The sequence below is a fragment of the Stegastes partitus genome, unplaced genomic scaffold (assembly GCF_000690725.1).
Source record: "Stegastes partitus isolate 25-593 unplaced genomic scaffold, Stegastes_partitus-1.0.2 Scaffold1330, whole genome shotgun sequence".
NCBI lineage: Eukaryota > Metazoa > Chordata > Actinopteri > Pomacentridae > Stegastes > Stegastes partitus.
Window position 1 is genome coordinate 63,900 of NW_007579061.1, and position 17,907 is coordinate 81,806.

General features: G+C 39.3%; 1 protein-coding gene across 1 annotated transcript in view; it reads right to left on the reverse strand.

Moving 5' to 3' along the window:
- Positions 1–12,531: 12,531 nt before the first annotated feature.
- mphosph9 (M-phase phosphoprotein 9) overlaps positions 12,532–17,907 on the reverse strand; it is a 44,027-nt gene continuing 38,651 nt past the window's right edge. Inside the window, exons 23-25 of the mRNA XM_008298592.1 lie at positions 15,037–15,236; positions 14,559–14,627; positions 12,532–13,460 (exon numbers count right to left, since the gene is read on the reverse strand). Of these exons, the coding sequence (XP_008296814.1) occupies positions 13,359–13,460; positions 14,559–14,627; positions 15,037–15,236 (371 nt within the window). The 3' untranslated portion in view covers positions 12,532–13,358. The remainder of the gene's footprint in view (positions 13,461–14,558; positions 14,628–15,036; positions 15,237–17,907) is intronic.

A 17,907-nucleotide genomic window follows, 5' to 3' on the forward strand; every position in this document is an offset into this window, starting at 1 on the left:
TAGTTGTCACATATACCCCAATGTTCAACCTAAAAGTCATGCAGCTACTATAAGGTCATGCAATGGTGAATCATTTGACATACTGACATATTGACATGAATCAATATTGTACAGGCGTGCACTGACTTCTGTTGTATACAAAGTAACAATGCAACATTTTGAAAAGCTCTTCATGTGTTCTTAATAAAAAAATTGTAAAGACAGTCAGTTAATGTGGAGGAGTACCATTAAGTGTTACCCATAAAATACTAAGCCTATGTATATTTAAATTTTAATTATGTATTTCATGTAATTCTCAAAAGAGATCAACGTATGGCAGAAGGACAGAAAAACAAACATGACAAACACATGACAAAAGCACAAAGAGCATCTGTGACAATCACAGCCATCACATACTGGAAGAGGGTGAGCAGGTGGAAGTAGGGAGGGGAAGCAGGAGGTTGCTGTTAATGAGATATAGACCAGGAAACAGAAGGACAGCAGAGGAAGACACTGTTGTTAATTGAGCAGAGAGAATCGAAGGGCCACTGATAAAGGGTGGAAGATCCACTCCTTAACCCAGCAACATTAGCGTTTGGCCCAGCTCCAAGCCTCTGAGGCCGGCTAATATACAGCCGGCGTCAGCCAGTGCAGCGAGGGTGACACAGAGCAGCAACACCAGGTCCTTCCAGCCACTTTCATTTGTCACGGAGATTAACATCTATTAAGAGCACAGGTCCATCTCTTGATTACTCGCATTCATCATGTCTGACTGCTAAGAGTGACTTTGTTCTGCCAGAAAAAGCATCACGCACAATACAGGTACTTACAAAACTGTTTTCAGTCATGTTAGCATGTTCACCTCTTAGATTCTCAGACCATATGCTGTTAACTTTTCCACCATCGAGGCTGGTCTGTAAGGGGGTGGTTCCAAAAGCTTTTGAACAGGCTTCCTTTATCAGCCCTCGTTCATTGATCTTTCCAAGAAATATCTCACGATGTAGATGTTTTTATTGCCTTTTGGTTGCTTTTAGTGGTCTTGATGTTAGTATTTTAGATTTCTTTAATATATATTACAAACTGACTTCCCTTTTGCCTGTTTTAGTATGTTATGTTACTTTAGTTTGTTTTACAGATTGATATTACAAGTCTTATACTCTTGACTTGTACAAAATGTTGTTGCCCATACAGCACCTTGGTTCACTCAGGGTGTTTTACATGGGCCATATAAATGAGCTTGATTTGATTTAGCAATGTGGCTCTGGAGTCTTTTATGGATATATATATATGTACACTTGTAGATTATACAAAACTGAAAACAGCTTTGTGTATCAGTACTTTCCTTCTTTCCTCTCCCATTAATCATGTGACAAACCCTTTTTCTCACATTCCTGTATATAAAACTGGATATAAAGTAGTTCAAACCTGAAGCAGCAACAACAGTAACATGCTGCTGACACACTGATGCCTCACTATTAATAATCTAATGGTGGCAGAGACTGCTGTGTCAGTCAGAGGGACCGAACCAAGACTCTCACTGCAATATTTAACTACCTTTTGCTGCTATGTGTTTCCACCCCTCAGGGGTGTGTCCTGTCTCCACTTCTCTTCTCCCCCTCACTAAGGACTGAACCTCCAAGCACCCATCTGTCAAACTCTTGAAGTTTGCAGACGGCACTACAGTCATCGGCCTGATCCAGGACGGTGACGAGTCTGCACATCGGCAAGAGGTTGAGCGGCTGGTGTTTTGGTGCAGCCAGAACAACCTGGAGCTGAACAAGCTCAAGACTGTGGAGATGAGAGTGGACTTCAGGAGACAACCCTCGCCACTGCTCCCCCTCACCATCAGCAACAACCCTGTGTCAGCTGTAGAGTCCTTCAAGCTCCTGGGGACGACAATCACCCAGGACCTGAAGTGGGAGAAGAACATCCGCTGCATCCTCAAAAAGGCTCAGCAGAGGATGTACTTCCTGCGACAGCTGAGGAGACACGATGAGGAGCTGTTGATTCAGTTCTACACTGCCGTCATCAGAGCTGTCTTGTGCAGCTCCATCACTGTGTGGTTTGGAGCAGCCACACTGCAGGACAGAAACAGACTGCAGCGCACAGTCAGAACAGCCGAGAAGATCATCGGAGCCCCCCTGCCCTCCATCCAGGAACTGTACTCCAATAGAACCAGGAAGAGGGCAGGGAACATCATCACAGACCCTACTCATCCTGGTCAGAAACTGTTCTCCCTCCTCCCCTCCGACAGGCGATACAGAGTCCTGCAGACTAAAACCACCAGACACAAAAACAGTTTCTATCCCACTGCCATAACCCTACTGAACAGCTGAGCCACTCCAAGTCACAACTGTTATTTGCACTTCTATGTTGCACTCATGTACATATACCTGTTTCTGCTCGGATGTGTAAAATCTTGTATATATTTGTCTTATTATCTTGTTTTATTTTTTATTCATATTTATTGTATTTTATTTTTATTCTTTTCTTTCTGTAGTTATTTTACTTTATTTTATTTTTTTTATTTTCCTATGTTATTCCTGCAAATTCCTAGGGCGACACCAACAGCCGAAACCAAATTCCTTGTATGTTGTGTACGTACTTGGCCATTAAAGCTGATTCTGATTCTGATTCACTGACGTAAGATTTTTCTTGTAGGCGTTTTCCTTGTACTGGAGCATTTTCACATTGCTGTACTGGTACTTTTACTTTAGTAAAGGATCTAAATACTTCTCCACTCCTGGCATGGTTCCCAGAAGATGAAACCTATGATGTTGGTGATCCCCTGATTTTTCCTCTTTGTAACCGGTTTGGTGACATGTCTTTACAACTGTTAGATGAATTGCCATTAAAGTGGGTCGAAACATTCATGGGTCCAGGAAACTGTATCCCAGTGACAATAATCAGCCATGCTGGTAAGTCCTGAAATTATTTTTCATTGTTGTTCCTGGAGTTTACTAAGTCAAACAAGCAGCAACAGTGCAACAGTAGGACATGATAACAATTATACTTCTTCTAGAAGGTGAAAGTAATCAGTTTATATCTGTGCACTGTGTACATTGTGTGCTGCTCTTTTTTCCCCCTGCAATGTGTGTTATTTTCTATCTGCTGCTGTAAAACTTCCCCGCTGAAAAAAAAAAAGGTTTAGTCTATCTATCTATCTATCTATCTATCTATCTATCTATCTATCTATCTATCTATCTATACTAACTTAGAACATCAGACACTGGTTTTGTATGTTTTTTTTGAGTAGTCTTTTTTTCAAATGTTGGACCTCACCACCTATAATCCTTATGCCAAAGAACACAAAGTGGTCTTTTTATAGCGTACAACAGCCTGTGCATTGTAAGCTCTGGACTTGTTGGCAATCAGTCTAATCTTTGAGGTAGCAGAGAGATTACGTTTAACTAACAGAGTGACGTTCTAAGTATCAAGTAAGCAGGTTGCTCTGCCTCATCCATACTACTGAATCTGTGTGCGGCTGAATATTTGATGAGGACACAACGCCTCGCTGCATCTGAACAAAGCCGAGGGATTGTTAATTAGACTGAGTGCTCAAATTGAGCACAGCAAACCTGGCCAAACATGACAGCTTTCGATTCACAGGACAACCCCCACACCTACCCCCACCTTTGCCTGCCAACCTCGGTCTCACATGACCCCCACTAACCCCACCCCACCTCTTCAAGAGCAACTGGGGACGCCATGTAGGTATGGATCTATATTTAAAGTGTTCTTGGCAGGGCACCTCTGACTGCCCGCTGCAAACCCTGACAATGTGAGTCTATAAACAACTTGATCTGTTTGCATCAGCGTTAGCAGGAGCAGTCAAAGTCTTTACTTGAGTAGAAACAGTAACGCCACACTACAGAAACACGCTATAACAAGTAAAAGTCCTCCATTCAAAATGTTGCTTAAGTAAAAGCGCAGATGTATCAGAAAAATATACTTAATGAGTGAAAACTAAAAGTATTATGGCAGAAAATGGCTTCTTGGATGGTGTTTTTTTGATTATGTATGTAGCAGCTCCCATCACAGGGTAATAAACTGGCCCCTGGGTTAAAATTATTCTCACAATAATTATGATTATATGTCATTCATCTGGTTTCATTTTTGAACTCTCTTTCATGTTATTTGTTTACTTATTATTATTTGTTCAATAATATTAAAATAGCAAATCAATGCTGTGTCAATCAAAGCACACACAAAGTTCTTCTCATATAATAATTACTTATACCTACACAAAATGATGCTGATGATGATGATGATGATGTACAAGCAAATGCACAACTTAAGTAAGACGTGAACAACCAGAAAAAGACTCAAAATGACCAGAAAGGATCACAGACTAATGAAAAAAAACAAGCAAAACAAACACAAATTCACACAAAATGACTGCAATTAGAAACAAAACAGGTCTCTTTAAAGTGCTAAGCAACTACAAAGGGATATAAAATGATCAGATAGGGACATACCCACAACTACCAAGAGAAAAGAGACAAAATAGCTATAAAGAGATGCAAATTAACTACAAACACACACACAAAAACCACAAAAAGACAAAAATTCCCTCAGATACAAAAATGACTTCCAAAAGACAGAACAGCCACAAAAAGATACAAATTGAGCACAGAGACACTAAATAACTACACAGACACAAAATGACCACAAAAAGATGCAAAATGACCACAAAGAGACACCAATGACTAACAAGAGACACACAACAATCTAAATGACCTCTATTTGATGTAAAGCAGCCAGAAAGAAATACAAAATGTCCACAAAGAGATGCTAAAACATCAGAAAAACACACAAACAGCCCAAACACACAGAAACACAAAACAACCATAAAGAAACTCAAAGCCCATCTGTATAAAATGGATGGGGGACAAATTCGTAGTAGCACAGGTTTTTTATTCCATATGAGAGACAGTTTAGATGTGGCTGCATTGTGAATCAGGATGGGGAGGAGAAAGTGGCAGACAGACTCGTTGGTCTATTTGCGGCACAGAGTTTCAGCCTGACAGGCCGAGGCGGTGGGAGTAGAGTGGAACGCCAGCCGAGGCAGACAGACTGGGTTTAACACAAGTGTTGTTCATTCACATCCAGCGTCTCACACTCCGGCAGCCTCCCACTGCACGGTTCAGTCCTGACTGCAAAGCCATGATCAGTGGGCTGGAATCCCTCTGTTTACGCTGCTAAAAATAGATTTCACACACCGAGATGACGTGACATCTCGTGACAAGACCCCCGTCCACACTCCCCTCCTCCAAAGCTCCCTGCTGCCCTCCTCCTCCTCCTCATCCAGACTGGAGAGCCAAACGAGTCATACAGTTATTGGTATGCAACGCTCAGCACGGCTGCATGCCACCTCTCCTCAAATCTGAGGCAAGGAGCGGGGAAGAGAAATCTGGCATGTCCCATGGGAGAAGGAAAAAGGGAAAGGAGGAAGGAAAACATAGATTTCGAGGAGTGAGACAAGAGAATAGAGGAGGAAGGGTGGATGAATGGATAGACAAGACAGAGGGAGGGGGGAGAAGGAGCGAGTGAAGGAAGGGGTAGCAATCAATACTATGACTCATTCTTTCTGCGGTGGCTACTTCCTAACAGCATTCATTAAAGCAAACCTAATCATTTTGGCTCGATAATCAGATCCTGCGAGGCTCCATCTTCTTTCACTCCCCACCACACCCATTCAAATCTTACACAATGAACCTGAAATGGGAGGCAATAGGACCAGTACATCATGCAATGGATCTGATGGTTGTGCTGACAGGAGACCTGCACGACACAACGGGTCAGATCCTCAGATAACTGATAACCGATTTTAGTCACGACAGCAGAATGGCCTTAGCACTTCTTGACTTTTAAATCCTAAAAATCTACATTTGTTGTTCGATTTTTGTTGACATATTGTAAAAATTGCATCTGTGTATGATGTATCAAAATGTGCTGACAAGTCTAAAAGATATGTTACCTTTAAAAATGTCCAAAAGACACCATTTATCAGAGCCACAAACTATAAAAACTAAAAGAATTATATTTTTTACTTTCCAACCATCCCTGAACTAACCATGTGAGATTTTGGCTCAGTCACAAAACTTCACCAGGTCTCATTTTCATAATCGTGATATCTCATTAAAACTCTTAAGTCTATATGTATCATTTAAAAAATCTGCTGTAAATGAAGACTATGTGCCAGATCCTGTAAAAACCACAAAAATCTGCTCTTTTTAGTACAGTTGAGAAGCCACTAAGCGGTAACCAACAGTCACAAGACAAAAAATTGGGATTTTAAGCTAAACTGCAGGCTGTGTTTACCAAACATTTTTTCCAGTACTGGCAACACCCATGGCCTCTTAAAACAGTGTTGCACATGTTGATTCCAGGTTTTGTAAATTTTCTGTAAAAATAAATAGTTACACAAATTTAAAAAAAAACTGAAAGAGATTAGAATGACTACAAAACAACACAAAACAATCACAAATAAAAACAAACTGACTATAAACTACACAAAGCAACCATATTGACACAAAACAACCACAGAGACACAAAAGACCCAAGAAAATGTAAAAGGTACTTAAAGTAAGAGGTACTTGCTGACAGGGACAATGCCAGTATGCATGCTAACCTGCCGATGTTGAGGAAGGTATAGTGTTCAACATGTTCAGGGCTAATTAGAAAATGTTAGCAGGCTATAATGCTAAACTGGTGAACATGATAAACATTGTACCTGCTTATTAATATTGCATTAGCATTGCCATGAGAGCATGTTTTGGCATTAACAGTGGTAAACTAAATAGATTAAACTGGAAGCACATTCATTAAAAAGCAAATTTTTAAGAAAATAAATGTTCACAACCACCCACATTTTATGGATGATTTCTTGTGGGCATCATCATCATCACTCAACAGGTCAGGAAGAATAATGTAGTGTTCTGCTGTACTACACAGAAACCATAATTATTCAAGGCACTCTGAGGACAGTCTGGCTGATAAATGCTTTCCAAGTTTAAGGTGTGCTTCCTCGAAAGTTTTGGCTGCACTACAGCATCCGTCTAAATAAGTTAAGGGGTAGGTTCAGATCACACATACAACAGCTCCTTTAGCGTTTTCACCTTCAACATCTAAGAATAGCTCCAGCTCTATAGCTGGCTGCATTGTTAGCAGGACGTATAGAGGTCTCTGTTACAAGGACAAATTGACGTTTGTCTAAAATTATTTATACACAGTAATGCTTTAGGGAAGTCACCATTTCAGTTAAATGCCTATAAATACAGGAGCCTTCTAACATCTCTAATATAATATATGTAGGCCATAGTAGGTAGAATTAGCAAATGAAAGGCTGCTCCAAGTTATTTTTTAAGTCAAAACACTAAGAATACTCCTGTTTAACCTTGATCATTTTTAATTAGGCTTTTCTGTTTTATATCACTGCAAATTAAAAATCTTTGAATAAATGTTCTCAGTTTACTGACAACTGACATTAATCAGTTCATTGTCAGATCTGTAACCTGTTTTTTGTTTTGTTTTTTTGAGTAGTTTGATTACCTTCAAAATTTCTGCTAATTAATGTCATGGATTATTAACGTTAATTTTGTTGTGCACTACTTCCTCATGTTGTGGCTCTGTATTGCAGAGCATATTCAAATCCTGAAGGTAGCCTGTGGAGTTTCTGACCTCTGGCAGGGCTGTGAAGCAGAGCTGTAACGAGTGGATCAGTACCAGTTTGTAATACGCACACACTCGAGGACATGCACTATTCTGCTAACGAGGTGTACAAGACTGTGGCAATGTACCAACAACAGTAGGAAGACAACAACATAGCAAACATGAATGTAATGCAGGGTAATATTTAGCCACAAAGGGTCAGGGGGCCCTGAGGCATAAGCATCTGTTTGAAGACACAAAACAACAACAGCATGGCAAATGACTACAATGAAAAACAGCGACAAAGAAACAAATATTAATGACAAACTGATAAAAAAAAACAACCACAAAAGGACTACAGAGAGACACAAACAACCACAAACACACAAAATGACCACAAAGACAAACAAAACAAACACAGTGACGCAAAACATCTACAAAGACACAAAATGACCACAAAGAAACACAAAACAACCTCAAAGAAACACATGACAACAGAGATGCAAAACAACCACAGAGAGACATAAAATTATCATGAACTGATGCATGAATAGACAAGAAATAGACATAAAATCACAACACAGAGAAACAAAAAACAAGAGACACAAAACATCCACAATGGGACACACAATGACTACAAAACAACACAAACAACAACAAAGGGACACAAAAAGGCAACAAAAAGACAAACGCAAAACAGAGGCACAAAGCAACCACAAAAAAAAAGATAAAATGACTTCAAAATAACCATAATGAGAAACAAAATGATCAATAATAGACACAAAACACAGAGACACACAAAATGACATAAAGACAACCACAAATAATCACAACATTCTCATAACCAGACAGAAAACAACTATTGAGTAGTGTAGTAATGGTTGAGGACCTTTAACATGTCTGTGCCCAGGGGCCCCTTGTCTAATAATTCCTTCATGACAGACACACATGATGACCTCACACAGCCCTGCTGTGGCTCAGAATCACATTTTCAGACTGTGTATTGGTCAGCTGCTTTGTTCTGCTACAGTGACGGACGCCACCTGCCCACCGCAGCTCCATTCAACAAATAATGAAGGAATTAATTAACCGTTGCATCGCGTCAATTAGACTAATTAATGAGCGGTAGGAGCGTTAATTAGCAGTGACATCGTGTTCTCAGCTCTGAGCGTCAACAACAGTTCTGTCATCATCATCAGTGGCTCACCTGCAGAGTGTGCAGCTCCTCAGCCCGATGTCCTCGGCGCTGCTATCAGCCACATCGCTGTACTTCAAGGTGTATTTTCACAGGGCAGCCTGATGATATATCGGGGTTTATGTGTTACAGTGGAGGCAGAGCGGTGTCCGTCCTGTTGTTCCTCCACACACAGCGCTCATTCTCCCGTGTGCGTCCGCCTATCAGTGCCGCTGTCACCGCCGCTCCTCCATCACCCTGCAGCCGGCTTTCCTGTCCGGGCTTTGGGCTCCTGTGCTGAGTGCTGCCGGTGGCTGATGACCATGTACCCATGTTACAGTTACATCAGAGCTTAGGACGCTCTCCTGCAGGACAGCAAGGGGGAAAGGCGCCCCCTAGCGGTGCACAGCCGCCTGCTGGAAGAACACTTCAATCACGTAAACAGCAACAAAAACACAGTTTAAAACTGCTGTGCTACAGGTAAAAAAATAAATAAATAAATAAAAATAGCACCACCAGAGTACAGAAATACTCTGTTACAAGTAAAAACAGTGATATTAACACTAATGGCAGAATCAGCGTACAAAACTAGTGCCACAAATAAAACAGCAACACAAAAGTATCTAAATAGCGTTTCAACTGAAATGGTAATGCCAGTACATAAAATACTTTGTTACAAGTAAAACAGTAATAATGGTGTAATAGCAACACCAGCATAAAAAATATTCTGTACTAGTAAAATAGTAATACCAGCATATAAAACACTGTGTTACAAGTAAAAATAGCAATGATACCATCCTTTTTGGTTTTGCTGAAGGTCTCAGGAGGGCTGGAGCCTATCTCCACTGACTGAGGGCAAAAGGCAGGGAACACGGTGTACCCTGTGTAGTGATACCACAGTGTAAAAACACTGCGCCACAGCTAAAAACGAGCAATACCAGCATATAAAAATACTAAAACTCACACACTTAAAATGCTATTTTAAATTAAAGAACAAGAACATCATCATAAACCTAATACTTTGCTGTAATGTCTGCATGTTTCACTCAAATAATAAATAACGAGGATGGAAGCTGGAAGATACTTATTATACAAACCACCTATCAAGTCATAATTTCAGCTTGAAAGTTGCAAATAATTTGGAAAGCTGCATTTGCTTTCGTCACAGGTTATTCCTGTGTGTATTATTGATAACGCTTGTGGAAAGTGAATTAACTCCCTTTCAGTGTTATTATTACAAAGCTACAAACCTTTACTGTTCCTATAAACACAGACTTATAGGCTCTATTGGAGGCGTTGTCCTTCACTCCTGCTAAACACAGGTGATTAAAAGTAATAACAAAGTACAGTAGTAATCCACTTTATTCCATTCTGTTTGCAAAAGTAGTATATGTCATGAAATAATGACTGATGTGTCAGAGAGAACACATGAAATATGCCCTTATGTTATTAAACTAATCAACTAAAATATTGGTTTAAATCAGGCCAAAGTTTCTTCTCCTTTAAAATATCTTAAAGCTAATTTAATTAGTTTGTACATTCATTCTATTTTCACCTGTGATTGTAATATTTTTGCGCAAAAATAAATACATTCATTTAAGCACAAATTGAATGAAAATTAGTCCCATGTTTACTAGCTGCTACATTACTGTAATGTCCATCCTTTATCTATCCACTGCCTAATCCTCACTGGGGACCCAGGCTGTCGCCCTTAAGGACAAACAAGCACACTCACATTAACACCAACGGACAATTTAGAATGTTTTTGGACTGTGGGTACTGATGAGAACCCAGGCTGCACAGAACATGCCTGTTCAAACTCCTAACTGGGATCTTCTGGCTGTGAGGCCACGGTGCTATCTACCGAGCCAACGTGCCACATTACCGTAATGTGCAATTTCATTTTCTGAAATGTTGCACTCACATTGAGTACTTTCACTTTTGATACTTCAGCCCTCATTGCAGAGGCCCTTGGAGTAAGAAAGCCATCCTTCACAAACAGTTTACATGTATAAAGACTGCTTTGGGTTGTTCACTAGTGATATTAAGGTTGGGAGAATATCAAACCAACTCGTATTACATTTGACTTGTTCTGATATTCTGCTCAAACCAGCTACAGGGTTTATAGAGAACTCGCTAACTAGCTTAATGTAGCCGTCAGCTAGCTTGTTTCAAGGATGTCTTGTGTGAAAGCATTTAGTAAAACTCCACATATACGTTGTTTAAGCAGAATATCACAACAATTCACATTAAGCTTTAAAAAAAGGAAGAAAAAAAAACACAAACATAATGAAGTCTGTGTCAGTTTCTTACTGTTTCTCTCCCAACCTTTACCTCCATTTATCCAACAGCTTCGTTTGACCGATGGAAGAACCGTTGCTAAGGAGACTGTGGCAGATGTCCCGCCCTCTTTCCCCAAACAGCGAATCTTCTGCCTTATAACGGCCAAAGCGGGAAATATTAAACCAATCATGTTGTTGCACTGAGCAAATGTTTTGTTTTTTTGTTTTTTTTAAACTTACGTGTTTAAAATTTTTTAAAGAAATTTAGACACACATTTTTCATCTCAGAAAATACACCTTAACTTAACCTGATAACTAGCATTACTTACTGTACTTGTTAATTGTGTGGTTATTATGATTTTGTGTATGCTTTATTTAATTAACTGTGTAATGACTTAGAAATGGTGTCGTCTGTTATGTTCTGCATGATATTCTTTGTAATATTGGTGCTATTTTATTTATTTATTTATTTTATCTTACACTTGTAACTGTCACACAGTAGCGACATAAACTGTGGTAAAAACTGGTTTATTAACTTTGGATTTGTCTGTTGAAAATTTGTATATCTCACTACATGGAGTGCTATGAGATGGCATATGTTGTGAATTGGTGCTATATATATAAAACTAATTACATCTAATTACATTTATTGAAAGAGTGGAGCTATATCTGAGCTTCTGCATAGTGGATGATAGAACTGTTTGAGGCTTTCTTATTTTAATTGTCTTTTTCACGTGTTAACATGCACATCTACTCTTACACAATACAACCACAAAGAAATGCAAAACAACCACAGAAACAAAATGTCATAAAGCAACCACAAAGACACACAAAAAACTCGACATAAAATGAAAACAAAATGGCACAGACAGACAGAAAACTGCATAAAACAACCTCCAACAGACACAAAACAACTACAGACAGAAAACGGCCACAAGACACAAAACAAGAGCAAAAGACACAAAGCAACCACAAACACAAAGTTATCTAAAAAAAAAAAAAAAAAAAGACACAACACAGCCACAGAGACATAAAATTCCTGCAAAGAAAAGAAAAGAAAAAAACAAAGCAGACGCATGAGGACCAAAGACAACTCTCTTTCAATATATGACGCTTGCTTTTGTGTAGGAATGATTGAGGGCCACATCTGTGCCCTGGGGCCCCTTGTTTAATAATCCATGCATTGCACACAAGATTATTTCAGACACATTGGGGTCCCACAATATTTATATGTCATGAGACTTGTCTTTTCTTTAAGGTCTTCTAACGTCTGTCTGTGCTTTTGCTTTGATTGTTTAAACTTCAGACCTATTTCAGACATGCATTTTATATTTTGGAAAAGAGAATAAAATGATCTGTCCCCACACTCACACTGCCTACAAAACATGAAACACCTCAAATCAATCTGTTGTGAAACAGCTTAAAAACGAATGATAGTTCTAGTTATTTTAAAAAGCTTCATTTATTGTGCAACAACAACATTACAGTTCCAGTGGTGTTCATGTCATTGTAGGAAAACTGAATGGCAAAAAGGAAGCAGTGCAAGAAACTCCATGCACGAGCATCACTGAAGGAAAACAGCCGACTGAGGATTGAATGTGTGTGGAAATGTGTGTGTGCTAGTCCAGTATTGTGGCGAAATTTAAACATAAAGCAAAAAACAACAAGTAAATGGAACGTAAACAAAGGAAAAAGGCGATTTGATTCAAGTAAACAAATATTTCATTCAAGTTGAAGAGGTTTGGCCCAAAGCAACATGTTAGAATCGATAAATAACAGCAGAAAGGACACTAAAAACTAACTTTGACACATAAAAGCATAAATAACAAGGTTTTATGTCCTGTCAAATGGGAAAAGATTTAAAAAGCATAATAAACACAAGTGCATAAATGGCAGTGATTTTTCCCAAGTGGATGAGTAACTCTGCTGGAAAGTTGTTTTGATCATTCACATTTACACTGAGCCGATTTAAAAATCTACTCCTGAATGTGGCAGGTAAAACCTATGAATCGTATTAATATTTCTGTGACTAAAAAAGTAAACGACTTTACAAATCTGTGCTTTACTAAAAATATACTCCAAAATTGCAATATGTTTTAGACATATAAAAAATATCCCCGAGTAATAAGTCATACGTATAAAAAAATGTGATGGACTGGCTGTACAAATGGGCTCATGGCACAGAAAGAGACAGGAGGACAATCAGTGCTGTGTATAAAACCAAGACACTAAGTTGTAGCATCAACACTAATGTAAGAAGACAGACATTGCTATATGTTGGCAGAGGAGCGGAGGACGTGGAATCTCTTCAGAGTCATTCGGATGGATCCCAGCTCACGATTCAGCCTCTCCAGACGATTCTCTAAGGCCACCTGAGGATGAAATGGAGCAGAAACTGAAATGTCTGACAACTGATCAGCTGTAGTAGTAGTAATAATAATAACAACAACAGATAATACTTATATAGCGCTTTTCAAGACACTCTAAGACGCTTTACAAAGTAGGTAAGAATACAAAAAATACATAAATAAAATATAGTGGAGAAAAGAACACATAGAAAAAGGGGATTTCTAAGTTGTAGGCAGTAGTTTAGTTTATCCTCTGAATCCCTAAAACCCCCTGCAAGTTTGAAAAGCATGTTATCTTTTTATAAAATCCCCACAATTGCACCCTTTATCATGGTCAGAAACTGTAAAAAACACAAAGAACACAAAGTTGCTTTATTTAGGTATTCCAGAACTAGTTTAGTCGATAAAACGCCATAAAATGTTGACCAAGACTAACAAACTGCAGCCTATGCTAACACAGCATGTTAATATACAATAACAATGGAAATGCTGACAGCAGTTCAGTTTAGCCTGTTTGCATGCTAAAATTTGCAAACTAGCACTGAAGTCAAAGTGAAGCTGAGGCTGATGGGAATTTCATTATTATTTCACTGGTCTCTATGTCAAAAACCAAAGAACTGGATAAATGAAGACTTTGGCCAGAATTTGGCAATGAAGGATCTTCAAATTTAACAGCTATTCATCTGATGAGATATTTCAGTCTGGAGTGAAGAGGTGGAGTGACGAATACATAGTTTTTAAATTGGTGTAACTCGATCTACCCTGAAATCAAACTTGTTACATTGCAAATCTAAACTGGTTATTTGACTAATGATTACAGATGTGTATTGGGAGGAAATGTATTTGAACTAATTCACAGTATTTAAAGTTATTATACAAAAAAGACATCAATAATCATGTGGTCTCTGAAACGACCTCATTATGACTTCCTAGAGATCCAGCTGATGTCTTCAAAACCATCTAAAACCCAAACAAATTAAATTTACATTACACTAATGCTTCAGGGTTCGGTTTCAAAATGACCTGAATAATGAATCTACTCATCATTTAGCCTAACATCAAGCAACACAGGAAACTTTTATCAACATAATCAATATGTGGACAGTTTCCCTGGAGCCTTACCTCATCTAACCTGGTCTGTAGAGTCACTCTGCCACCTGCTCCAGGCATCCGGCTCAAAGCTGCCTCAATCTGCACAACACACACACACATACATACACACGCACGCGCGCGCGCGCACACACACACACACACACCAAGGTTAATCATTTATTCACAAAAATAATTATATTGATGAAACAGCCTGCGACACGCGCCTGGCTGAAACAGTGGAACTCATTAGATGAGTTTAATGTCCCCAGGAGAGCAGGGCAGAGGGAGGAGAGTGGGATATGAACTTCCTAAAAATAGACGTCATTCAGGAGTAAAAACAATGAAGCTCCTGTTACATAAGAGGTCAGGTGGGGATTAGAGTTGGTCTGTCGAGGCCTGAGTGTCAGAGAAGCTCCTCTAACTGAGCCGCTACACAGTAAAGTTTATTCTGCTGACTTAATGCATAATGTGGAAACTGCTGTGATGTGATGACCCCTCAAACTCTCACCTGCAGCTTCTCCTGCGTCAGCTCGTCAAACAGTTTCTCAGCCTCGGCAAGAGACTGGAGTCTGTCCAGGAACAGTGGGGCCGAATCCTCGCAGGAGTCCTGCAGCTCGGGTCCACCACAGACTCCCTGCTCCTCCCAGCCCAGCTGGGAGATACCATCTGGTGGGATCACACCGCCAGAGGACTGTGGGTCCTGAAAGCCTGAAAAAAAGGAACAGGTGAATTATAATTTTTCACTCACTGTCCACTTTGTAAGGGGTATTTTCTACAGACAGAAGGGGTGTAAAGATAAAATGGCCCTGAGAGATCAATGCACACAGGTCAAGCTGACTTCTACAATTCTACAGTTTCATTTGGCAGACGCTTTTATCCAAAGTGACGTACATCTGAGAGAAGATACAACACAAGCAAGGATCTAGTCAGGAGAAAACCATCTAGATAAGTGCCATAGAACAAATTCAAGTCTGATAGGGCATTGATGCCAACAGCAGGCTGTGTGGACGGTAATAGGATTTTTGTTTTGCTTTGTTTTGTTTTTTGTTTTCGGGCTGTAAAGTGCAAAGGTGTTCAGTGAAGAGCTGGGTCTTTAGTATTTTCTTAAAGACTGAGAGGGAGTCAGCAGATTGAAGAGAGTTTGGCAACTTGTTCCACCAGCACAGAACCACAGAGGAGAAGAGTCAAGCTATCGAAGTCAGTTTACTTAACGTTAAACCCTCTGAACCACAAAGCCTGCCTGCAGGTTTGAAAGGCATGTTGTCTTTAAAGTTAGACCATTTATCAGATAAAGATAAAGAGACTTTATTGTCATTGTGCAGAAGTACAACGAAACTTGTGTGGAAGAACACGACAATAGCAGCAGTGCAAATAAGAATAAAAATAAGAATACTAGAAATAAAAATAATTTAAACAAAGTACTATATACACAAAGCATTATATACAATAAAGTGAAAATATAAGATAGTGCAATAGAGCCATAAACTGTACAAACAAAAGAAAGGTTGAATTATCATATTGCTAACAGTCCTTGACCTAATCATATGTAGCATGTGGCTCCATGCCAGGAAAATTAACCAGCTTTCATTTTAAAACCACAACGTTTCATCAAAATCACTATATTCAGCATCACGTTTAAATGCGTAAATAACTGACCACTTGCTCCAACAAGATTCTATAAAAAATAGGAGCAATAGGAGACAAGTAACTAAACTAAAGTAAAACAGAAGTAGTCAAATATATATATTATGTAGGGTCACCTTTTTTTTTTCAAGTATTGGTAGGAAAATAAAAAATCATGAATCAATAAAAAAAAAAACACCATAAGTCAAAAATGACACGTTAGCAGGTTGTTGGTTGATACATTCAGCTTTGTGAAATTTCTTTCTACAGTTTGTGTATGGAGTGTGCAAAAGGTAAAAATGTAAGTAGTCAAATATCTACAGTTCACCATATTTTTGTCCAGTCCAGCACCAGCAACACAAATGGCAGACACTTGAGAAAATGTTGCACATGTTGATTCTGTTGTTTTCCAGTGTTTGTAAAATAAATATTCAAAGAAATTCAACTTTTATTTTGTTTTCATGATTTATGACATTCTAACTGTTCCATCGAGGTGCTTCCATAGAGGTGCAGGACTACATATTGTGAATAATGCAGTTCAGAGGAGATGTACTACTGTACATGTACATGAGATGTATTACTTTTACCTTTCATTTGATTCTCATTATAGATATCTGCTGGTGAATTCTGCATGGCTGTAATTCCAGTCACAGATTTCTACAGTTTACTTCTGAAGAGTCATAATTTCGGTTCAAGGCATCTTTGATTCCCCTTAATTTAATATATTTGCTCTCCCCTTTTTAGCTTCCTAAATTAATGAAGTTTTTGAACTGGTCAGAATGATGTTGTAGCAGTGGTGTGCCGTCAGGGCCAGCAAGGTCTTCTCTGCTGGCCTAAACTCTATCAGAATCACTGACCTACATTGTAAAATTTTCCCTTTTAACGCTATTCCCAATAGTCTATTCTCTTCATTTAATAACGTGTTTCTGGGCTGTGGTGCTTCCAGCAGTGTATGTTTATATTAGAGCTTCATCATATTTCAGCCATCATGTGTTGCCAGGGTCACAGAAATCTGCCCTGAGGCCTTCAGAATCAAAAGTGTTGGCCCCTGCAGCTTAAAATGAAAGGGAAGGAAACGAAAGGAAGTTGTTGGCCTGAGAGTGGGAGGGAGGGTTCGTAGTGTATCCTGCTAACGGTTGGAGGCGAAGACGTTAGGGAATAACAGCGTTCGCAGCGAAGACGATGGTAGAAAAACTGCATCGACGCTTGTTGTTAAATATTTTCCCGCTACATACCCTCAAAAACAAAGTAACAGCCCAATTTGTAGGAGAATTTTTTCAGGCAGGAGCCTGGGCTGAAAAAATAAATGCTAGCGAGAACCCTGTCAGTAATGGCATTCATTCTCGCTACATGAGATACCTGTCTGTGGTGCAAAGTCCTGTTATGCTGCCTTTCTGCACAATGCTGATGGTTTCTATAGCCGTGCCGTCATAATGACGATGTTAAGAGGTGGTTTGATTCAGGTAGGACACCACTGAAGGCCAAAGAGTAAAATGCATGGCCTGCCACTGATACTATGGCACTGCAATAGTAACTGCATATGACAGTAGTTTTACTGCCATGTCAGAGCAGCCTGAAGTTATAGTAAGTCCAACAGCAAGTCTCGGATGTACAAAGCTCTTGTCTTCGCTGATGAGCTCTTTCTATTTTATGGCACTTTCTTCTTCTAACACTGTTCCAATGCTTTGCAGAACCAATATCCACTGGGAATCCTTATATGAGCAGTATCATGCACTTCAGTTCAGGTGACTCATTG